General features: G+C 63.6%; 1 protein-coding gene across 1 annotated transcript; it reads left to right on the top strand.

Moving 5' to 3' along the window:
* The first annotated feature begins 1,704 nt into the window (after positions 1-1,704).
* On the top strand, positions 1,705-21,296 carry EFNB3 (ephrin B3). Its single transcript, XM_073326497.1, has 5 exons — positions 1,705-3,940; positions 8,345-8,637; positions 17,107-17,199; positions 18,542-18,646; positions 19,886-21,296. Exons 1-5 carry the CDS (start codon positions 3,822-3,824, stop codon positions 20,281-20,283), a joined length of 1,008 nt encoding a protein of 335 aa, XP_073182598.1. The 5' UTR covers positions 1,705-3,821; the 3' UTR covers positions 20,284-21,296.
* The last annotated feature ends 2,232 nt before the right edge of the window (positions 21,297-23,528 follow it).

The raw sequence follows: 23,528 nt of genomic DNA, 5'->3' as shown, positions 1-23,528 counted from the left end.
ATTTAATTCCCCCTTTTTCTCCGGCGCTTGGCATCTCTGTCACGTTCGCTCCCGGCGCCTGTCCCTGCTTGTCTCAATATCCCACCTTCCCCTGCCGGATCCATACGGCACCGGACCTGCCCGGCTCCCCTGGCGGGGGGGGTGTGGATGTGGGGTTCGGGGGCGAAGCAGCCTCTTCCCCGGCTAGTAGGCGATGAGATCGGGGTGGGAGCCATGTCCCCAGTTGGTGTGGGGCGCAGGTGGGGAGGGGGAGCTCCTGGCTACTCCTGCCCTGGGCCCTGCCAGCAGGGGGTCCTGTGGGGGGATGGGGTGGGGGCAGCTCCTGGCTACCCCGGTCCCTGCTGCTGGGTGCAGACTCGCTGCAGTAACACATTGAGCCACCAGATGGCGCCAGCAGCCTCTGTTTGCATTGGGCAAATATTTCCCCCCACCCCCCTTGTGGGCTCCAGCCCCCCCCCCCCCAGCCAGGGGAGCACGCCCCCTACTGAGCCCCCCGCTCGCTGCCCCACAGCGCCCCCCTGGGGCCAGCCCTGCCTGCCGGGGGAGAGCTCCCCCTGCCCCTCTCGCTGCCCCACAGCGCCCCCTGGGGCCAGCCCTGCCTGCCGGGGGAGAGCGCCCCCGCTGAGCCCCCCGCCAGGGGAGAGCGCCCACTACTGAGCCCCCCGCTCGCTGCCCCACAGCACCCCCTGGGGCCAGCCCTGCCTGCCGGGGGAGAGCTCCCCCTGCCGAGCCCCCTGCCCCTCTCGCTGCCCCACAGCGCCCCCAGGGACCAGCCCCGCCTGCTGGAGGAGAGCGCTCCCTGCCCCACAGCACTCCCTGGGGCCAGCCCTGCCTGCCGGGGGAGAGCGCCCCCTGCTGACCCCCCCCGCCCCTCTCACTGCCCCACAGCGCCCCCAGGGGCCAGCCCCGCCTACCGGGGGAGAGCCCCCCCTGCCGAGCCCCCCGCCCCGTTCCCTGCCCCACAGCGCCCCCTGGGGCCAGCCCCCCCTGCTGGAGGAGAGCACTCCCTGCCCCACAGCGCTCCCTGGGGCCAGCCCCGCCTACCGGGGGAAAGCCCCCCCGCCGAGCCCCCCGCCCCGTTCCCTGCCCCACAGCGCTCCCTGGGGCCAGCCCCGCCTGCCGGGGGAGAGCCCCCCCACCGAGCCCCCCGCCCCTCTCACTGCCCCACAGCGCCCCCTGGGGCCAGCCCCACCTGCCGGGGGAGAGCGCCCCCGCTGAGCCCCCTGATCGCTGCCCCACAGCACGCCCTGGGGCCAGCCCCGCCTGCTGGAGGAGAGCGCTCCCTGCCCCACAGCACGCCCTGGGGCCAGCCCCGCCTGCCGGAGGAGAGCGCCCCCGCTGAGCCCCCTGATCGCTGCCCCACAGCACGCCCTGGGGCCAGCCCCGCCTGCCGGAGGAGAGCGCCCCCGCTGAGCCCCCTGATCGCTGCCCCACAGCACGCCCTGGGGCCAGCCCTGCCTGCCGGAGGAGAGCGCCCCCTGCTGAGCCCCCCGCCCCGCTCCCCTATCTCCCCTCCAAATCCTGTACTGGCCCTGCCCTGCTTATCAAGACATCCATGGGGCCAGGGACTCTGTTACACATGAAGTGCCACCAGCCGCTCCTGGCCCGTGGGGGGTGCTGGCCCGTGGGGGGTGCTGGACAGCACAATGGGGGGCAGGCGGCTTCACGCTGTGAATATTTGTCTCCAAATTACAGGGTCCTTCCCAAAGCAAATTCAGGTATACGTGGCTACGGCCTAGCCTGTGGGGCGCCAGGACTCCTGGGTTCTCTCCCCGGCTCTGCCCCTCGCTCCTTGGGCCACTCTAACCACTAGACCCCTCTCTCCTCGCCCATGCCGGGGGCCGAACCAGGCTCGTCTGTGCCCGTCCTCCCGTGATCGCTCCTTTCCCTCTGTCCATGGCACCTGCCCAGCTCCCCAAACTCCGTCTCAAGCGCTGGGGTTTGGGGGGGGCATTGGTCCAATCCTTCACAGCCTTGTTTAGTTTGGTTTCGGGGTGTCACTGGGCTTCAACTTCCCTCAAGTCGAAAATCCCCCTCCCCGCTCCTGAGGCTAAAATCCCACCCCACTTTGCCCCAGGCCCATCTGGGAACCTCCAACAACGCCTGCCGCTCCCGCTTCGCTTCCTGCTTCGGCCTCCGGATCCCGCTTGGCCCATTCGACCCCCGACCCCGAACATCAAGACCCTGGAAGCCCCCGACGGGCCAAGAAATCCCAGCGGGCCGCGGCCAAAGATCGCAGTCCGGGCAAGTCCTGTCTCGGGGAAGACCCACAGCCAGGAGGATCCGCCACGGCCCTTAAAACAAGCGGATCCCGGGATGAATTTTTCACGAAAGGGTTTCCCGGCCGGTTTAGCATCCGCAAGTTCTCGGCAAAGGCGAAACGCTCCGGCCGGTTCAATGGGACCAGTGGGTCGGAAACGGCCTTCAAATCCACGCAGGGTTTCGCAAGATGCTGGATTCCTCTCCAGCCAGATTTGGCCAGCGAGTGGGGTTATTGTTTGTTTAATCGATCCCCCACCCCCCCCGATTCTTACAGAGAAATCCCACTTCCCAGGCCCTAAATGTTCCCGGACTGCCCGGCCTCGGGGCGCCAAGGAAAACCCAGCCGGCCTGGTCCAAGGGGCGAAATCGCCAGCGTTGGGGCTCAAGTCCCTTTCCCACCCCAAACCGATTTCCAATGCATCCCCAATGCATTGGATGAAGTGAGCCGTAGCTCACGAAAGCTCACGCTCAGATAAACTGCTTAGCCTCTAAGGGGCCACAAGTCCTCTCCTGTTCTTTTTGCGGATACAGACTAACCACGGCTGCTCCTCTGAAACATTTCTAACCCAAATCCGCCTTGCCCTACACGCAGGCACACAAGGAACCCGGCTGGGCATTTGACAAATCAATCGCAGCTTGGAGACATTGCTCGCTTTCCTCGCAGCGCAAAGCGGCTCGGGAAAAGGACCCTGATTTCGCTCTCTTTTTTTTTCTTTTTCCCCCTCGAGAAGCGAACTGTGTCTCTGATCAGTCCTGACAGGGAAGCGGAGAGGCCTGCAAAATATTCCTGTCTTCAAGCAACCCTTGCTGGCGGATTTATTTGTGTGCACGCTACTCATTGGGGAGGATTTTAGACCTGAATCCTGACTCCACATCTTCTTTAAAGTCCAGGCTCCAGATCCTAGCCTGTGTGTGTGTGTCTGTGTGTGTCTGGGTGTGTGCGCCCCTGTCTCTCTTTCTCTTCTCCAGTATTTCCCATTCACCACTTCTCTTCTCCTGCTCCTCCTCCTTTCCGTTTACTCCCATTCTCTGTCCTCATCTCTGGAGTTACTCAATGCTGAACCTTCAAAAAAAAAGAGAAAGAAAAGAAGAAGAAGAAAAAAAATCTCACCAAAGACCAGGAGTCCAGGGGGGGCTTTCAAATGAATTCCTTCCCCCTCCCTCCTTTCCTTGTGTCTTACAACAGTGTGTCCTCCCCGCTCAGGAGATCAGACCAGAAAGACACACACAAGAGACGGAGAGGCAATCTCTGTGTGTGTGTGTGAGTGTCTAGATGTATTTTTCGCCAAGGCTGCAGATGGCATTAGGATCTTGAAGGAAAAACAACACACACACACAACTGCCCCCCTCCCCAAACTTTCCAGTTCTGGCATGAAAAATCCAGGCGGGTGGGGGAAAAAAATCCATAAAACTTTACCCAGCCTAGGGCTTGCAGAGTGGGGCAAAGTCTAAGAGTTTGGGAGCCTCTTGATTTTTGTGTGTGTGTGTGTGTGAAAGAGAGACTCTCAAGAAGAAAACACAGAGGAGGGGTAAAAAAAAATTCCCTTTCCTTTGCAATCATGGCATTGAGGACTTCATTGCTTGGACTCTATGTAGGGTTACTGTTTTCCTTGCTGGAACTGTGGATTATTTCGGGTGTTAGCTTGGAGCCTATATACTGGAATACAGCAAACAAAAAGTAAGTGGGGGAAAGGGGTGAAATCCCTCAGGTTTTTGCTGTTATAAAGCGGGGATGGGTTTGGGGTGGGGGGCAGAGGGAAAGAACCCCCAAGTTTTAAATCGCTGGTTGTGGTTGGGGATTCATTTTGGGGCTGCAAATCCCAGAGGCGAAGGGTGTGGGGGGGGGGAATTGAAAGTTCTTTTCTTTTCCCCTAATCTAGTCAATTTCAAGTGTAACTGACTCGGGTTTTATAAGGACCTGGGTCAATTTCACCCTCAAAAGTCTGCCATTTAATCCTCTTGTCAAACTTTTCTTTCTTTCCCTTTCGCCCTCTTCAGTCAACCCATGTTTTGGAAAGTGTGTTGGGGGTGGGACTTGGTAATCCTCCCCCCCCCCCCCCAAATCAAGGACAATGTTTTATTTAACAAAATCAGCCTCTAAAAGTGCCGGGGGAATGTCGGTTTTGCTCTTTATAACAATTCTATATTTTTAAAGTCTGGAAAAATCGGTGTTTTCAGTGTAAAGGTGAGATGTGTTTGTTTCGGGGGGGCGGATTTTGGTGGCTTTTTGACGCTGGACAGCGCGCAAGAGCGAGTGTGTGTGTGAGAGAGATTGTGGTGTTTTGGTGAAGTTTGTGCAGGCGAGCCAGAGACGGGTGTGAATTTGGGGTAGGCCTCTTGAAGGTCGTATTTTGGGTTGTGGTCGGCTTTTTTTTTGGAAAAGAGCGGTGCTCTCCACGGGTGCGGTATATGAATGTGTGTCTCTTCCCAGTTGTGGGTGTTGGTTTTGGTGCCTTCAGTGTGTAGATCAAGTGTGTGTGTGTGTATCGAAAGGGGAAGAGGGATTCCCTTGAAATTATTCTGTGTGTGTGTGTTTATTTAGCTTTATACTGGCAGCTTCTTAAAGTTGTGTGTAGTTTGATGTCCCCTTGAAATGACTGACTGGGTGTGTGTGTATCATAGGGTTGGAAGAGACCTCTGGAGGTATCTAGTCCAACCCCCGGCTCAAAGCAGAATATATGGATTGATCCTGCTCGAGACTGATGGCTTCTTGAGACTGATCTTTGGGTCTTGGGTTGTGTTGTGAGCCTCTGTGGATCCTTTTCATTTTTGATCACCGCACACGGGGGGCTCTGTTTGCTGATCTATGCTTTATGGGGGCTGAGCGAGTTTCCAGACCATGGTGTTAATAGGTCAACGTAGGCATTTCTTTCTGCCCCTATATATCGGTAAGTTACATTTTCCTCCCTGCTGGCTATATTATTCCAGACACAAGATCCATCTAAACCACCCGAGTGTGGGATCTGCTCCGGGCTCAATCAAAACCCCCTTTCTCCATCCGGCGCCAACAACAAAGTTTTAGGGGGTTCGATGGGCTGGCGAGCCTGGCCAGGGACGGAGCCTGGCTGCCAGAAAGATGAAGCATAACCGTGATTCACAGACCCTACAATTACTCCCATCGTCGTTGTCAGCGCTTCCTAGCAACAAATACAGATTCTAGGGAATGGAGCTATTTGTCTAAATCATTTCCACCCCCACCCCCACGCCTGAAAAGGGGGTTCGCAGTCTCCCTTGCAGATCTAGGGAGAAGGGTGGTTTTTGGTGTCTTTCCGGGTGGTTTTTTCCCTCCCCCCCATCCCCAAAGGATCTTAAAACACGGGGGTACGCCGCTTAAAGAGGGGAAAAAAGCAAAGCCACTTTCTTTATAAAACGTATTTCTTTTATGACGCAAAATATCAGACCAGATCAGCCTCTAGCTACATTTACGTGCGGGGACCAATTTGGCTGTCTCTTGGGGGGCTGGCAGTGTGTGTCTGGGAAGAAATCTTGCCATTTTTTGAAGCCATCTTCTTTTTAAAGCAAACCGTTGGATTGCTTAGGCGTTGATTTTGGACACACGCGCGTGCACGCGCAGATCGCCCGGCCAGCCTAGGGCGAGCAAATTGTTGAAAGGCTTTAAAAATCTGCCCCGAACGCCAAGTCCCATTGTCAAAGGTCACTTGGGCCCAGGGCTTCATTTGGGCCAGGGCTTGGCAGGACAGGGCCCCGGCACCTCTGGGCTTGCTGCGTCAGTCATAAATGTAAATAAATTACTTCCGCCTCTTTCATGACAAATTAAGCACCGCGTAGGCCATTTGGATAAATCAATGGGGACGAGGTGCCTAAACCCCTGTGGGGGAACTGGAACCTAGCAGCTTGAGACTCAGTGGAAGGCTTCTAAATCTCCTAGGCCCATTTCGGCCATGCTCTGCACTGAGCTGTTTCTGTCTCTGTGTGTGTGTGTGGTAGGGGACTGGGACACTCGAGATCTGACCGTTCCCGAGATTGGAGGGACCAGGCTCCCGGCAAACCGGTTTCTCTCTTGCATTTCCCCGGGCACCGGTTTCTTCCTCTCTCGCACGCAGGCCTGTGAGTGTCTGCAGCCCAGCCAAAACCTGGATCTATTATCTCTCATGGGACGTTCAAAGTGTCCCATTTTCAGGGGCGTTCAATGAAGTTTTTCGGCGTCAAATCCGTCAACCGATTTTTGGAATGATCTTCAAACCGGACGGTTTCCAAAGCGGAAAAATCTGGGAGTCCCTTTCGTGGCCAGAGCTCAGATTGATCCCGCAAACTCCTACCCCTGAATCCTGATTTTGAAGCCGCTCGGACAATTTCTAGCTGCCCGGGCGGGAAGGAACAGGAAATATTCCTGCGGCTATTCTTGGTCATCACTATCGGTTTTTATGAAGCCGTCCAGAAGTTTGTAACAGTCCTTCCCACGCAGGTGGAGTTATTCCTCATGAATGCTTAAAATTAGGAAGGCACGTGTACTGCCCGACGGATGCGCCAGGCCGCTGAAAATGAGTGTCTCTTATTAAATAGAGGGGTGCCCCATCCCTTTGATCCGCTCCGACCGCAATGATACGTGGTGAATATTTTAACGTCCAGGAACTACACGGATCAGAGTTTTGTGGCCAGGAATCGACGCCGATCCGTGTGACTTCCGATAAAAGCTTTAACGCTCCCCCCAGCCCCCCCCCAGCGGGCTCACCCGGGGCTCAGATGCAGCTGGCTCTGGGGTGGGGAGAAGCGACTGGGTAATTTTCAAAGCGACCTCCGCTTGCGTTCGATAGGGCAGCCTTGTTTTTAAGCACGTTGGCCTCAGGAATGCGTAGTAAAGCACTGAAAAATCAAGCCCTCTGACCAAATCCCTAAGCCACAAACCGTCCACCCCCTCTGCGCGATACAGCCGTGGATCGTCTTAAACAGCAAATATTTTCATGGCCAGCATCCTTGCAACGCCGTGCGTCAGCGTCCTTTCAAATCACTTGCCCGTATTGAAGATGGACGTGCCAGTGGGAAATCAGTGCGTCTCGTGTGAAAATACGATTCACCAGGATTTACCCCGAGAGTCGAGAGAGACTGCGGGGCTCGCAGATCGGTGCCTCTGGACACGGGCTGCGTGCCAGACAGGGCCGGCACCGAGAGATCAGAGGCCGCTGGCTGCGGCGGGATATTTTCGGCTCTTGCTTTTTGGTGGCGGGGTGTGGGGGGGAGGGCGTGAGGGGTGGTGTTGCGGGGCCTCCGGAGCCCGGGGTGGCCGAGGAAACGCAGGGGGAATTCTCTGGAACCGCGAAATCAGGCCGCCGGTCCTAGAGAGAGAAAACGCAGTGGGTTGGCTCTTGGGCTGAAGGCCTGTGACCATCAGGACTCCTGGGTTCTAACCGTGACTCTGGCATGGATAAGGAAGAGAACCCAGGAGTCCTGGCTCCCACCCCCGGCTCTAACACTAGACCCCAGTCCCGTCCCAGAGCCGGGGAGAGAACCCAGGAGTCCTGGCTCCCAGCCCCCCAACCTACTAGAGTAGGAGCTGTGCCCCGCCCCAGAGGTGCCACATCTCCGCGCCAGGCAAGGGGTCCCCCGATAGCCAGCCACCCCACCCCAGAGGTGGTTGCATCTCAGCACTGCGCAAGAGGTCCCTCGGGGACCAGGGGCAGCTGATGGGGGTCTTTCCCCCAAGTCTGGGTGGGGGTGGGGCTGGGTGGCTCCCCTGGGGGTGGGGCTGCGGGGGGGCCCAGCAGAGGGGTGAGGGACAGGTGTTTCACACGGACGAGGGCCGGGAGGGGCCCTGCTCCCAGGCGGGAGGCTGTTTTGTCTCAGCCTGTTCCCCAAAATCGGCAGCCTTGGCTGGGGTGGGGGTGGGGGGAACGACCGTGTCTCTCTGTCAGGGTCTCCTTAGTCAGAGGATCTGGGGGAGGTCACAAAGCAAGCGGGGGCCGTCCCGGGGGGGGGCACCAAGCTGTGCCTGTCCTGGGGGGGCTGGGTGGGAATCAGGGGCCTGTCCCCTCTAGCGGGCACCGGCTCCCATCTGCCCCCAGGGCGGGGACTGGCTGGCTCAGGGCGGGTTGGGGTCCCCTCTCTGACGCCCCGTCTCCGGCAGGTTCCAGGCGGCGGGCGGCTACGTCCTGTACCCGCAGATCGGCGACCGGCTGGACCTGATCTGCCCCCGCTCCCGCCCGCCGGGCCCCTTCTCGGCGGAGGAGTATGAATATTACAAGCTGTACCTCGTGCCGGGCGAGCAGGCCCGGGCGTGCGAGATCCTGCGGGCCCCCAACCTGCTGCTGACGTGCGACCGGCCCGAGCACGACGTGCGGTTCACCATCAAGTTCCAGGAGTTCAGCCCCAACCTGTGGGGCCACGAATTCAAGAGCAACCAGGACTACTACATCATCAGTGAGTGCCCGGACTCCTGGGTTCTCGCCCGGCTCGGGAGGGGGGCTAGCGGCTAGGGCAGGAGGGGCTCCTGGGTTTGGGTTGATACATTTTTCTCCTGCATCTCGGCGCCGGGTGAGGGGTCCCCGTGTCACCGGCCGCCTTGCCCCAGAGGTGGCCGCATCTGAGTGCCGGGCGAGGGGTCCCTGGGTCACCGGCCGCCTCGCCCCAGAGGTGGCCGCGTCTCGGCGCCGGGCGAGGGGTCCCTGGGTCACCGGCCGTCCTGCCCCAGAGGTGGCCGTGTCTCGGTGCCAGGCGAGGGGTCCCTGGGTCACCGGCCGTCCTGCCCCAGAGGTGGCCGCATCTCAGTGCCAGGCGAGGGGTCCCTGGGTCACCAGCCGTCCTGCCCCAGAGGTGGCCGCATCTCGGCGCCAGGCGAGGGGTCCCTGTGTCACCGGCCGCCCCGCCCCAGAGGTGGCCGCATCTCAGTGCCGGGCGAGGGGTCCCTGGGTCACCGGCCGCCCCGCCCCAGAGGTGGCCACGTCTTGGCACCGGGCGAGGGGTCCCTGGGTCACCGGCTGCCCTGCCCAGAGGTGGCCGCGTCTCGGTGCCAGGCGAGGGGTCCCTGGGTCACCAGCCGTCCTGCCCCAGAAGTGGCCGCGTCTCGGCGCCGGGCGACAGACCCCAATGTCAGGGCCCGTCCTGTCCGGTGGGGGTCGGGCTGCTGCGGTTTGGAGGGGCGGCTCCTGTCTCTCAGGCTCTGTGTTGTGAAATCCGGCTCCCCGCCCCCCCCCCCCCAACACAATCTGTCCGTCATTCTGTCTGTCTGTCTGTCTCCTGCCCTCCCACGCTGTTCATTGCTGAGTCAATCGCTCGCCGCCCACCACCCGCTTCTCCAGCCCCCACAGCCTCACCTCTGCCGGTGCCCCTCACTCCCGACCCACAGCCCCCTGACCCCCCCAGCTCTGCCGGTGCCCCTCACTCCCGACCCGCAGCCCCCTGACCCCCCCAGCTCTGCCCCCCCAGCTCTGCCGGTGCCCCTCACTCCCGACCCGCAGCCCCCTGACCCCCCCAGCTCTGCCGGTGCCCCTCACTCCCGACCCGCAGCCCCCTGACCCCCCCAGCTCTGCCCCCCCAGCTCTGCCGGTGCCCCTCACTCCCGACCCGCAGCCCCCTGACCCCCCCAGCTCTGCCGGTGCCCCTCACTCCCGACCCGCAGCCCCCTGACCCCCCCAGCTCTGCCCCCCCAGCTCTGCCGGTGCCCCTCACTCCCGACCCGCAGCCCCCTGACCCCCCCAGCTCTGACCCCCCAGCCCTGCCGGTGCCCCTCACTCCCGACCCGCAGCCCCCTGACCCCCCCAGCTCTGCCCCCCCAGCTCTGCCAGTGCCCCTCACTCCCGACCCGCAGCCCCCTGACCCCCCCCAGCTCTGCCCCCCCAGCTCTTCCGGTGCCCCTCACTCCCGACCCGCAGCCCCCTGACCCCCCCCAGCTCTGCCCCCCCAGCTCTGCCGGTGCCCCTCACTCCCGACCTGCAGCCCCCTGACCCCCCCTCACCTCTGACGGTGCCCCTCACTCCCGACCCGCAGCCCCCTGACCCCCCCAGCTCTGCCGGTGCCCCTCACTCCCAACCCGCAGCCCCCTGACCCCCCCCAGCTCTGCCCCCCCAGCTCTGCCGGTGCCCCTCACTCCCGACCCGCAGCCCCCTGACCCCCCCCAGCTCTGCCGGTGCCCCTCACTCCCAACCCGCAGCCCCCTGACCCCCCCCAGCTCTGGCCCCCCAGCTCTGCCGGTGCCCCTCACTCCCGACCCGCAGCCCCCTGACCCCCCCACCTCTGCCGGTGCCCCTCACTCCCGACCCGCAGCCCCCTGACCCCCCCAGCTCTGCCCCCCCAGCTCTGCCGGTGCCCCTCACTCCCGACCCGCAGCCCCCTGACCCTCCCACCTCTGCTGGTGCCCCTCACTCCCGACCCGCAGCCCCCTGACTCCCCCACCTCTGCCGGTGCCCCTCACTCCCGACCCGCAGCCCCTGCTAGCCCCTCCCAGGCTCCCCCCGACTCCCGAGGCCATGCCTGGGGTGACAGTGGCAGGCTCCCAGCCAGGATCATAGGGTCTGAGAAGTTGGGGGTCAGAGCTGGAGCCGTGGGGTGACCCCCCCCCGAGTCCAGTGTCCGAGGGGTGGGGGGTTGTTTGCATGGGACGGGGGGCTCTCAACAGGAGGTGTTTCAGGGTGTCTGCCGGTGAGGGGGTGAGCATGCAAGAGACCAAGGCACCTTGCGGGGGGGGGGGACGCGTGCAAGGGGGTGTGCACGCAGACCGGTGCGCGTGTGGAACAGGTGTGTGTGTCTGTGCAAGGGGGTTAGTTCGCTGGCTTGCCCGCTTGCACTGTCCCTTCCCCAAAACGCTCCTTGCCCACTCAGTCCCTCGCCTGCATTTGCACACCCCCGTCACTTGCACACCTGTCATCATTTGCACACTCACTTGCCTGCACACACCTGGGGTTGCCTTTCACCTTTGCGCGCCAACCCTCTGTCGCACACTCATAGGCAAATTTGGTCCCTGGCCCACTTGGCCCTTTGCACACCCACGTGCACACCCTCTTGCACACACACCCCAGACCAGGCCCTGCACCCACCTCCTGGCACGCTCGCTCATGCTGGTGCACACACCCCAGCATGGATGTTTGGTCTCTCGCACACTTGTGTGACCCATTGCATACTCACGCACACTCAAACCTCTTGCACACACAGTAGAGACGTTCAGCCCCTTGCACGCTCGACTGGTCCCTTGCAGGCACACAGGATGAACATTTGCTCCCTCACACCTGCCCCTGGCCTGTTGCACTTTCACACCTGCGCACACTCACTCAGTCTCTTGCACACATATGTAGGATGGACATTCAACCTCTTGCACACTCCCCTGGTCCCTTTCATGCACACTCACATGCCCATGCCCCCCCTCCTCTGCTGCCCACAGACTCTTGCACACCCTCTCTCCTGTGCACACTGCCTCCCTTGCACACTCACCCAGCCCCCTCCCTACAGATGGCTCAAGGCCTCTTACAGGGCTTGAACCCTGGCTGCTCCCGCACGGGCGTGCAACACAGTGTGTGTGTTTGAGTGTGTGTGTACCTGTGCACATGGGTGTCTGGGGGTGGTCCGGGCTGAGCAACCCCCCCCCCACCCAGAGCCTGTCGGCTGCTCCGGGATATTTTCCCTTTTGAAGCGCTGAGGCTTCCTGACATCTGGGTCACGGGGCAGGGGGACCGGGGGGGGCCAGTTTGAAACATCAGGGCCCCATGGGGGGGCAATTGTTGCCCCTGAGGGGGTGGAGAGATGCGGGGGGGCGCACATCCACCCCCCCCGCAGTTTCCCATCACAGACCCCGCTGGTCTTTCCCCCATTGCTATGGCAACTGTCTCCCGACAAACCAGTGACTTCCTGGCACCCTAGCAACCGTGCCACGGCAACCGCCCCCCCGACCCCACCCCAGAGAGGCTGCACCCCCCCACTTGGGGAAGAGGGGGCCTCATGGGGGGCTGGGTGTCACCTGTGGAAGGGAAGCTCAAGTCCTCAGCCCCCCCCAACTCCCATTCCCAGCCCTCCCCCTCCCTCCCTGCCCCTCCGCACCCCCCATTCCCAGCCCTCCCCCCCTGCCCCTCCTCTCCCCCCATTCCCAGCCCTCCCCCTCCCTCCCTGCCCCTCCGCACCCCCCATTCCCAGCCCTCCCCCCCTGCCCCTCCTCTCCCCCCATTCCCAGCCCTCCCTCTCCCTCCCTGCCCCTCCGCACCCCCCATTCCCAGCCCTCCCCCACCTCCTCCCTGCCCCTCCTCTCCCCCCATTCCCAGCCCTCCCCACCCCCCATTCCCACCGCTCCCCCACCTCCTCCCCCTCTCCCTTTGCTATCACCCACCTGCCCCAGCGTCTCCTGGGGGGTCTTGGGGATTTTACTGGGGTGGGAGGGGGGAGCGAAGGGGCCGAGAGGGGATCCGGGGGGGCGCTGGGGGGAAGAGCGAGAGGCCAGCAGAAGCAGGGAGGGGAGATGGCAGGGTGCGGGGGTGGAGCTGCGGGGGGGGGAGAAGGGGGCAGGAGAGTCGGGGGGGGAAGGGGCTGGTGGGGGAGGGGGAACCAAAGGCGCTGGCATCGCTGACCCAGTTATTGGTCAGACGATTGTTCTGCCCAACAAGACACGAGCGAGGGAAGCTGGGGGGGGCGGGGGGGTCAGGTGCCAAGTAGGGCAGGAAGTGACAGAACCAGAAACAAGCCCCCCCCCCCCTCGGCAAAAAATCCCTGAGTAACCAGCCGCCCCGCCCCAGAGGTGGCCGCATCTCGGCGCCGGGCGAGGGGTCCCGGTGTAACCAGCCGCCCCGCCCCAGAGGTGGCCGCATCTCGGCGCCGGGCGAGGGGTCCCGGTGTAACCAGCCGCCCCGCCCCAGAGGTGGCCGCATCTCGGCGCCGGGCGAGGGGTCCCGGTGTAACCAGCCGCCCCGCCCCAGAGGTGGCCGCATCTCGGCGCCGGGCGAGGGGTCCCGGTGTAACCAGCCGCCCCGCCCCAGAGGTGGCCGCATCTCGGCGCCGGGCGAGGGGTCCCGGTGTAACCAGCCGCCCCGCCCCAGAGGTGGCCGCATCTCGGCGCCGGGCGAGGGGTCCCGGTGTAACCAGCCGCCCCGCCCCAGAGGTGGCCGCATCTCGGCGCCGGGCGAGGGGTCCCGGTGTAACCGGCCGCCCCGCCCCAGAGGTGGCCGCATCTCGGCGCCGGGCGAGGGGTCCCGGTGTAACCGGCCACCCCGCCCCAGAGGTGGCCGCATCTCGGCGCCGGGCGAGGGGTCCCGGTGTAACCAGCCGCCCCGCCCCAGAGGTGGCTGCATCTCGGCGCCGGGCGAGGGGTCCCGGTGTAACCAGCCGCCCCGCCCCAGAGGTGGCCGCATCTCGGCGCCGGGCGAGGGGTCCCCGGGTCACCGGCCGCCTCGCCCCAGAGGTGGCCGCATCCAATACACAAATGTTTATTACAGATCTTTAAACTCTCCAGGACTCCTGGGTCCCGTGGGGGGTGGACAGAACAGACCAGCGGCTGGGGGCTGGGGGTTTTGAAGCGGGGGGGGCCCGGAGCTGCGCATGGGGTGGGGTCGCTGGGCTATGTGAGGAGCTGACTAGGTGGGGGATGAATGTGTGTGGGTGTCTGCGGGGGTGGGGCGGGCAATCGGGGTGCATGTGGGGGGCTGTCTCTGCCCTGGGGGGAGCTGTATAGGAGGGGTCTGGGGGGGCTCTTGGGAAGACAGGGGGCCTAGTGGGGATGGAGGGGACCGTGGGGAAGGCTGGCTGCAAGGGGGGCTGGCCCGGGTAGCCAGCATCTTTGAGCACAGACCCCCCCCGGGTTTAGCGGTGAAAGGGCCCGGCCACGCGCGGCTAACACGATGTGATGGCCTGGCTTGCCGGCGCCCCCGGCACCTGCTGCCACCGCACACACGCAGCCCCCCCACCGCTCCCTGGGGACCCCGGCGTCCGGGCCACCACCCCCGCTCGGCTTCAGCACCGACCTCCCAATGGGCTTCCAGCCCCCCTGCTGCCACCACTAGCCCCCAATCCCCTCCCAGAGCCAGGGGGAGAACCCAGGAGTCCTGGCTCCCAGCCCCCCTACTCTGACCATCAGCCCCCACTCCCCTCCCGGAGCCGGGGAGAGAACCCAGGAGTCCTGGCTCCCAGCCCCCGGCTCTAACCCACCAGCCCCCACTCCCCTCCCGGAGCCGGGGAGAGAACCCAGGAGTCCTGGCTCCCAGCCCCCGGCTCTAACCCACCAGCCCCCACTCCCCTCCCGGAGCCGGGGAGAGAACCCAGGAGTCCTGGCTCCCAGCCCCCGGCTCTAACCCACCAGCCCCCACTCCCCTCCCGGAGCCGGGGAGAGAACCCAGGAGTCCTGGCTCCCAGCCCCCCGCTCTAACCCACCAGCCCCCACTCCCCTCCCGGAGCCGGGGAGAGAACCCAGGAGTCCTGGCTCCCAGCCCCCCCTGCTCTGACCCCCCAGCCCCCACTCTCCTCCCAGAGCTGGGGAGAGAACCCAGGAGTCCTGGCTCCCAGCCCCCCCTGCTCGAACCCACCAGCCCCCACTCCCCTCCCGGAGCCCAGGAGAGAACCCAGGAGTCCTGCCCCCCCCCCCGCTGCTCTAACCCACCAGCCCCCACTCCCCTCCAAGTGCTGGGGAGAGAATGAGGGTGGGGGCTGGGAGCCCGGACTCCTGGGTCCAGTGGGGGCTCCAGGCTGGAGGCTGCGCTCTCCCCGCGAATTGCTGAGAGCAGCACAATGAGGACCTAGTAACACGGCCCGGGGTGTGTGTGTGATCCAGGCCTCTCTGTGTGTGTGTGTGTGAGATCAAGGCCTCTTTGTGTGTGTGAGAGAGATCGAGGCCTGTGTGTGTGTGTGTGTGATCCAGGCCTGTGTGTGTGTGTGTGTGAGATCCAGGCCTCTGTGTGTGTGTGTGTGAGATCAAGGCCTCTGTGTGTGTGTGAGAGAGATCGAGGCCTGTGTGTGTGTGTGTGTGTGTGTGAGATCCAGGCCTCTGTGTGTGTGTGTGTGTGTGAGATCGAGGCCTCTGTGTGTGTGTGAGATCGAGGCCTCTGTGTGTGTGTGTGTGTGTGATCCAGGCCTCTGTGTGTGTGTGTGTGAGATCAAGGCCTCTGTGTGTGTGTGTGTGAGAGAGATCCAGGCCTCTGTGTGTGTGTGAGATCAAGGCCTCTGTGTGTGTGTGTGTGTGAGATCGAGGCCTCTGTGTGTGTGTGTGTGTGTGTGTGATCCAGGCCTCTGTGTGTGTGTGTGTGAGATCAAGGCCTCTGTGTGTGTGTGTGTGAGAGAGATCCAGGCCTCTGTGTGTGTGTGAGATCAAGGCCTCTGTGTGTGTGTGTGTGTGAGATCGAGGCCTCTGTGTGTGTGTGTGTGTGTGTGTGTGTGTGTGATCCAGGCCTCTGTGTGTGTGTGAGATCGAGGCCTCTGTGTGTGTGTGTGTGTGTGTGTGTGTGTGTGTGATCCAGGCCTCTGTGTGTGTGAGATCGAGGCCTCTGTGTGTGTGTGTGTGTGTGTGTGATCCAGGCCTCTGTGTGTGTGTGAGATCGAGGCCTCTGTGTGTGTGTGTGTGTGTGTGTGTGTGAGAGAGAGAGAGAGAGTGTCGCCCAGCCATCACTGGGGTCTACTTTCACCTTCCACAGAGCGACAAAGAGCTCTCACACAATCACCCCACACGCACACAACACACCACAATCCGTGGCCAGAGACACGCGCACGGCCCGCGTGACAAGGCCACCTCACACACGCGCCGCGAGCATCCGCTTGCAGGCCAAGCCCCGGCCCCCCCACTCCCCAAACCAACCCTGCCCCACCGGTAATGGCTCCCCCCGCCTGCCCCCTACCGCCACCCTGGGGCCAGCCCTGCCTGCCCGGGGAGCGCGCCCCCTGCTGAGCCCTCCGGCCCCACTCCCTGCCCCACAGCGCCCTCTTGGGGCCAGCCCTGCCTGCCTGGGGAGAGCGCCCCCTGCTGAGCCCTCCGCCCCACTCCCTGCCCCACAGCGCCCCCTGGGGCCAGCCCTGCCTGCCTGGGGAGAGCGCCCCCTGCTGAGCCCTCCGCCCCACTCCCTGCCCCACAGCGCCCCCTGGGGCCAGCCCTGCCTGCCCGGGGAGAGCGCCCCCTGCTGAGCCCTCTGCCCCGCTCCCTGCCCCACAGCGCCCCCTGGGACCAGCCCTGCCTGCCCGGGGAGCGCGCCCCCTGCTGAGCCCTCTGGCCCCACTCCCTGCCCCACAGCGCCCTCTCGGGGCCAGCCCTGCCTGCCTGGGGAGAGCGCCCCCTGCTGAGCCCTCCGCCCCACTCCCTGCCCCACAGCGCCCCCTGGGGCCAGCCCTGCCTGCCCAGGGAGAGCGCCCCCTGCTGAGCCCTCGGCCCCGCTCCCTGCCCCACAGCGCCCCCTGGGGCCAGCCCTGCCTGCCCGGGGAGAGCGCCCCCTGCTGAGCCCTCTGCCCCGCTCCCTGCCCCACAGCGCCCCCTGGGGCCAGCCCTGCCTGCCCGGGGAGAGCGCCCCCTGCTGAGCCCCCTGCCCCGCTCCCTGCCCCGCAGCGCCCCCTGGGGCCAGCCCTGCCTGCCCGGGGAGAGCGCCCCCTGCTGAGCCCTCTGCCCCGCTCCCTGCCCCACAGCGCCCCCTGGGGCCAGCCCTGCCTGCCCGGGGACAGTGCCCCGTGCTGAGCCCCCTGCCCCGCTCCCTGCCCCACAGCGCCCCCTGGGGCCAGCCCTGCCTGCCCGGGGAGAGCGCCCCCTGCTGAGCCCTCTGCCCCGCTCCCTGCCCCACAGCGCCCCCTGGGGCCAGCCCTGCCTGCCCGGGGACAGTGCCCCGTGCTGAGCCCTCTGCCCCGTTCCCTGCCCCACAGCGCCCCCTGGGACCAGCCCTGCCTGCCCGGGGAGCGCGCCCCCTGCTGAGCCCCCCCACCCCACTGTAATGTCCCTCTCTCTCCCCACAGCCACGTCAGACGGCACCAAGGAGGGGCTGGAGAACCTGAAGGGCGGCGCCTGCCTCTCTAAGGGGATGAAAGTCGTCTTGAAAGTGGGGCAGCGTAAGTCACAACATTACGGGGGGGGATGGGGGGCAGGGAGCGGGGAAGGGGCTCAGCAGGGGGCGCTCTCCCCAGGCGGGCGGGGCTGGCCCCAGGGCGGCGCTAGGGGGCAGGGAGCGGGGCAGGAGGCTCAGCAGGGGGTGCTGTCCCTAGGCAGGCAGGGCTGGCCCCAGGGCGGTGCTAGGGGGCGCTGTGGGGCAGGGAGCATGAATTGGAGGACTGGCAGTCAGGACTCCTGGGTTCTCTCCCCAGCTCTGGGAGTGGAGTGGGGGCTGGTGGGTCAGAGCAGGGGGCTGGGAGCCAGGACTCCTGGGTTCTCTCCCTGTCTCTGGGTGGGGAGTGGGGGCTGGTGGGTCAGAGCAGGGGGGCTGGGAGCCAGGACTCCTGGGTTCTCTCCCTGTCTCTGGGTGGGGAGTGGGGGCTGGTGGGTCAGAGCAGGGGGGCTGGGAACCAGGACTCCTGGGTTCTCTCCCTGTCTCTGGGTGGGGAGTGGGGTCTGGTGGGTCAGAGCAGGGGGCTGGGAGCCAGGACTCCTGGGTTCTCTTCCTGGCTCTGGGAGGGGAGTGGGGGCTGGTGGGTCAGAGCAGGGGGGCTGGGAGCCAGGACTCCTGGGTTCTCTCCCTGGCTGTGGGAGGGGAGTGGGGGCTGGTGGGTCAGAGCAGGGGGGCTGGGAGCCAGGACTCCTGGGTTCTCTCCCTGTCTCTGGGAGGGGAGTGGGGGCTGGTGGGTCAGAGCAGGGGGGCTGGGAGCCAGGACTCCTGGGTTCTCTCCCTGGCGCTGCGAGAGCGGATCCGAAATCCCTGGTTTTCTCCCAGCTGGGGTTGATTTGGCGAGTCCCGCTGAGCCCCCTCCACGGAGCTAATTAGCGCTGCGTGATTGCAGCGGGCGAGAGGAGGAGCGACTGCGGGCGGGGGGGGGAGGGGAAAGGGGGAGGAGCTTGCTGTGTGATTGACAGCACCTAAAGCCAGCTCCAGCTGGCCTGCGCTTTTCCTCTGGGCCCCGAACTGCGGCGAAGGACCCACAGCTTCTGGGGCAGCCTCTGCTCAGCCCTCTTCCCCCCCCCCCGGAGGGCTGGGGGTCAGGAGTGAGGGGCCCCAGCAGGGTCGGTCCTGCGTCCCATAGACTCCAAGGGGAGTGGCGCCCCCTCCTGGCCGGGCCTGGTTTTGCAACACACAGAGGGGAAGGTGGCTGGGAGAAGTGGGGGGCTTTGCTGGGGTACAGGGGACTCTGCACCCTCCCAGGGGGCAGAGTGCGCTGGGGACCCCGCTCTGTGTGCACCTGTCACTCTCCCCCCCCATCCCCTTCCCCCCACCCACGCATCTCTCTCTTTCTGCCCCCCCAGATCCCGGCACGGCCTCCAAGTCCCAGAAAGCGGGGTCGGAAACGCCGCCCGAGAAGGAGCGGGGGACGCTGGGTGGAGTGGAGCCCAGCAAAGCAAGCGGCGCAGGTACGGAGCTGCCCACCCCCCGCCAGGTTCCCCACCCAGTACTGGGGGTCCCTGCCCCACACCCAGCGCCCCCTGTCTGCCCCGTCGGCACCAGATCGCTCCCCCAGACCACGCGTGTTCAGAGATGGGAACTGAGCCCCCCCTGCTCTAACCACTAGACCTCCCAGAGTCAGAGAGAGGACCCAGGAGTACTGGCTCCCAGCCCCCCCTGCTCCAACCCACCAGCCCCCACTCCCCTCCCAGAGCCAGGGAGAGGACCCAGGAGTCCTGGCTCCCAGCCCCCCCTGCTCCAACCCACCAGCCCCCACTCCCCTCCCAGAGCCAGGGAGAGGACCCAGGAGTCCTGGCTCCCAGCCCCCCCTGCTCCAACCCACCAGCCCCCACTCCCCTCCCAGAGCCAGGGAGAGGACCCAGGAGTCCTGGCTCCCAGCCCCCCTGCTCCAACCCACCAGCCCCCACTCCCCTCCCAGAGCCAGGGAGAGGACCCAGGAGTCCTGGCTCCCAGCCCCCCCTGCTCCAACCCACCAGCCCCCACTCCCCTCCCAGAGCCAGGGAGAGGACCCAGGAGTCCTGGCTCCCAGCCCTGTTCATGGTGGCAGCTCCCTGACTGGCTTGGCCCAGGGGGTTTCTGAGCCCTCCTGTCCCTCAAAGCCAGTTAAGGCAGCTAATTGTCTCTGTGACTCCGCCCCCTGCCCAGGACACCTGGGTCCTTTACAGCCAGCAGCATCCCTCAGACTCAGCCCCCGCCTCTCCCTCCTGGGACAGACAGCAACAGGTCATTAACCCCTTCACACCCACCGAGGGGGGGGCCTGCCTTGATTCCCCCATCCCCCTGACTCCAGCCCCTGCTAGCCCAGCCGTGGGCCCCCCCCCCAGCCCTGCCGGTGCCCCTCACTCCTGACCCACAGCCCCCTGCCAGCCCAGCCCTGCCCCCCCTGCCCTGCCAGGGCCCCTCACTCCCGACCCGCAGCCCCTGCCAGCCCAGCCCAGCCCTCCCCACCCCTGCCGGTGCCCCTCAGTCCCGACCCACAGCCCCTGCTAGGCCAGCCTTGGGCTTCTGGGCGGGGAGTGGGGTCAAGTGGTTAGAGCAGAGCGGGCTGGGAGCCAGGACTCCTGGGTTCTCTCCCCGGCTCTGGGAGGGGAGTGGGGGCTGGTGGGTCAGAGCAGGGGGGGCGGGGAGCCAGGACTCCTGGGTTCTCTCCCTTAGCCCTTTCTCTCTCTCTCTTTCTCCCCCTGCAGGTGCTGGGAACGCGACGGGCCCGGCGGGGGGCGCGAACGGGCCCTTGCCCCAGTCCAACGTGCCCGTGGTGGCCGGGGCAGCGGGGGGCGCCGCCTTCGTGGCCCTGGTGGCGGCGGGCGTGACGGGGGCCGTGTGCTGGTGTCGGAGGCGGGCCAAGCAGAGCGACACCCACCTCCCGCCTCTCTCGCTCAGCGGCCTGACCAGCCCCAAGCGGGGGGCCGGCCCGGGGGGGAACAACAATGGGTCGGAGCCCAGCGACATCATCATCCCGCTACGGACGTCGGACGGGGCCTTCTGCCCCCACTACGAGAAAGTGAGCGGGGACTACGGGCATCCCGTCTACATCGTCCAGGAGATGCCCCCCCAGAGCCCCGCCAACATCTACTACAAAGTGTGAGGGGGAAGGGGGGCCCGGGCCCACCCCGGCGCTGGCTACGGACTTACGCCTCTCCCCCCCCAATACGGACGGCCCCCCCCGACGCTGACGGAGATGGGTGCCCCCCACCCCCGATTCTTCCTCGTGTAAAGAGCCCCCGGCACTGACAGGGTTAAAGCAGAGGGGGGACCCTGTACTCTGGCGCTGACAGGGTTAATGGGGGCCAAGGGGGTCCCTGTCCCATTCTCCTCTCTGGCACAGATGTTGGGGGGGGGGCTTGGAGCTGGTCCCTTCCCCTAGCTCCGCTCCCCACATCCCTACAGTCCTGTCCAGGCCAGCTCCTGGCTCCCCACATCTCAGCTCCACCAGGAGTGCGGGGGGGGGCCTGTGGGGTCAGAGGGGAAAGTCAGGAGCAGCTGTGTTACGTCTCGGGGTGGGGGGAAATCGGCCCTCTTCAGGAGATTCCCCCCTGTCCTAAGGGCTGGTGGGGGCAGTTTTATCTCCCGCCCTCCCTTCCAGTCCCTGTTCACATGGAGTGGGGGAGGGGATTCGAGGGAGGGGCAAAAAGTTTGGTTATTTCAACCGTCGGGCCCCCCCGGGACCTTTTCTTTGTCGCCATTTGAAAATGTGACTCAACAAAATGGCCGCACCCCTACCCCCCGCCCCCCGATCAGAGAGACGTTTTTGCCTGTTGGGGGACCAGGTACGGAGGTTCGGGAGTGGACTCGTCATTTTACAAAAAAAATCCACCCCCCATTCAGCAAAAAGTGAACTTGAAGCCACAAGAAGTGACCTATAGCCCGCCAGGAAATGAGGCGGAGGAAGAGACTCCAGCGAGGGTGGGACTTCCTGTTTTTGGATGGGGACTTCCTCTTTTGGGTGGGACTTCCTGTTTCGGGCCCAGAAATGACTCCAAGGTGAACAAGAAGGGGAGGGGTGGGATCTTTGCGGGCTTTAATGACGTTTTTTGACCTGGGAATTTCTTAGCTTTTGTTGGTGGAATTTACTGTCCGATCACGTGCATTATAGAAGTTCTTGTGCATCCATCTGGCCACCGTTGGTTATTTCGTACCCGTCTCTCCCCCGCCCCCTTTTCCCTCGTGAGTTCAGGAGGGGGCCCCTGGCGGGGGCTGGGTTACACTTCTCCTGTGCAGAGGCCTCGTCTCCTGGGAAAACGTTTTCTTTTACAAGGTGTTTTCCCGCTCCAAATAATAGGGAAAAACGATGCCCGGGAAAGGCATCATGCACATTTATACCAGTTTAAGCTGCTTCACTTCACAAACAGGAGTAAAGAGGTGATTTGGTGGGGGACCCTGCGCTCCTGGGTCCGGTTCTGGTGCTACTTTGCATCACGCCGGGCGGTTGCCCTGACAGATCTACTGCTATCCAGCCGGGGTTAGACGGGGTAGTTACACGGAGCCTGACTGGCCTCGTAACGTGTTAATCTATTTTTTTAATAGTTCAGGGCCGGTGCCCCGCACAGGATCTGGGATCTCCCAGCGGGCTGTGGGAATTTTCTGGGGTTGGGCGGGTCTACGTGTCGCCAGGCACAGCTAGTGGGGATCGTGGGATACAGTGGGCCCGAAAGGTGGCCAGGTCCTTCCAAAGCCGAGCCCGAGAAAGCTGCCTTCGGGCGAGCGTGGCAAAGCGGCTTGGCCTAGAAGCCAAAAGTGATGGGGACAAGTCATTCCCGCGCCTTGGAGAGGGGATGGTGGAGAGGGGTCCGGCCGAGCGCCGCGATCGTGGCCAAGCTCCGGCTGGAAACTGAAGCTAGACACGTTCATACTAGAAATTAGGCACAAAGTTTCGATGGTGAAGCAATGAAACAATAGCTGGGCTGGCTCGAGGGGACACTGGATCATGGGGGGCCACAGGGGATGAACTGGCCTAGCCTGGAGCCGGTCCCTGGAGTGAGGTAATGGCTCCTGCTGGGCTCTCCAGAGGTGCAGGCTCAGCCCAGCGGGGAATCGAAATGTGCCTGCTGCAGAGAGCAGCCACCAGGCAGTGCAGGGCACTTGGGTGGGGGGCGTTGTGGGGGGGCAAAGAGGTGTTCTATCCATCGACCTGCACATACCTCGCCTGGGACCTGCTGAGGCTGGAATTTCACACCTGGAAATACATAAAAATACATCCCTCCTTCTAAATGATCTGTGTCAGTCTGTCTGTCTGTTCCTGTTCGCACCCTCTGCCTGTCTGTCTGTCGGTCTATTCCACTTCGCACCCTCTGCCTGTCTGTCTGTCCGTCTATTCCACTTCGCACCCTCTGCCTGTCTTGTCTGTTGGTCCATTCCCGTTCGCACCCTCTGCCTGTCTCTGTCTGTTTATTCCCGTTCATATCCTGTCTCTCTGCCTGTCTCTCTGTCTATTCCCACACACACTCTCTGTCTGTCTATTCCCGTTTGCACCCTCTGCCTGTCTGTCGGTCTATTCCCATTCGCACCCTCTGTCTGTCTGTTCCCGTTCCCACCCTCTGCCTGTCTGTCTGTCCGTCTATTCCCGTTTGCACCCTCTGCCTGAATTGTCTGTTTGTCTATTCCTGTTCGCACCCTCTGTCTGTCTCTCTGTCTATCTATCTATTACCATTCATATCCCATCTCTCTGTCTATTCCCATTTGCGCCCTCTGCCTGCCTGTCTGTTGGTCTATTCCCATTCTCACCCTCTGCCTGTCTGTCTGTCTATTGTGTTCGCTCCCTCTGCCTCTCTTGTCTGTGTGTCTATCTCCATTCGCACCCTCTGCCTGTCTGTCTGTCTATTCCCACACGCACCCTCTGTCTGTCTATTCCGTTCGCACCCTCTGCCTGTCTCTGTCTGTCTATTCCCGTTCATATCCTGTCTCTCTGCCTATTCCCACACGCACTCTCTGTCTGTCTATTCCCGTTCACACGCTCTGTCTGTCTGTCTCTGTCTATCTATCTATTCCCGTTCATATCCGTCTCTCTGCCTGTCTCTCTGTCTATTCCCACACGCACTCTCTGTCTGTCATTCCCGTTTGCACCCTCTGCCTGTCTGTCTGTCCGTCTATTCCCGTTCGCACCCTCTGCCTATTTTGTCTGTCTGTCTTTCCTGTTTGCACCCTCTGCCTGTCTGTCTGTCTCTATCTGTCTATTCCCATTCATATCCCGTCTCTCTGTCAGTTCATTCCCGTTTGCACCCTCTGTCTGTCTGTCTCTATCTATCTATTCCCGTTCATATCCGTCTCTCTGCCGTCTCTCTGTCTATTCCCACACGCACTCCCTGTCTGTCTATTCACTCTGAGATAGCGCGT

This window comes from Lepidochelys kempii, chromosome 28 (genome assembly GCF_965140265.1).
Source record: "Lepidochelys kempii isolate rLepKem1 chromosome 28, rLepKem1.hap2, whole genome shotgun sequence".
Classification (NCBI taxonomy): Eukaryota; Metazoa; Chordata; order Testudines; family Cheloniidae; genus Lepidochelys; species Lepidochelys kempii.
Note: the sequence above shows the minus strand (reverse complement) of the source record. Positions and strands in the feature narration are given on the sequence as shown.

Coding starts and splice junctions, on each gene's coding strand:
- EFNB3 (XM_073326497.1), top strand. CDS start 3,822: ATGGCATTGAGGACTTCATTGCTTGGACTCTATGTAGGGTTACTGTTT. Junction 8,638..17,106: donor CCAGGACTACTACATCATCA/GTGAGTGCCCGG, acceptor CTCTCCCCACAG/CCACGTCAGACGGCACCAAG. Junction 17,200..18,541: donor CGTCTTGAAAGTGGGGCAGC/GTAAGTCACAAC, acceptor CTGCCCCCCCAG/ATCCCGGCACGGCCTCCAAG.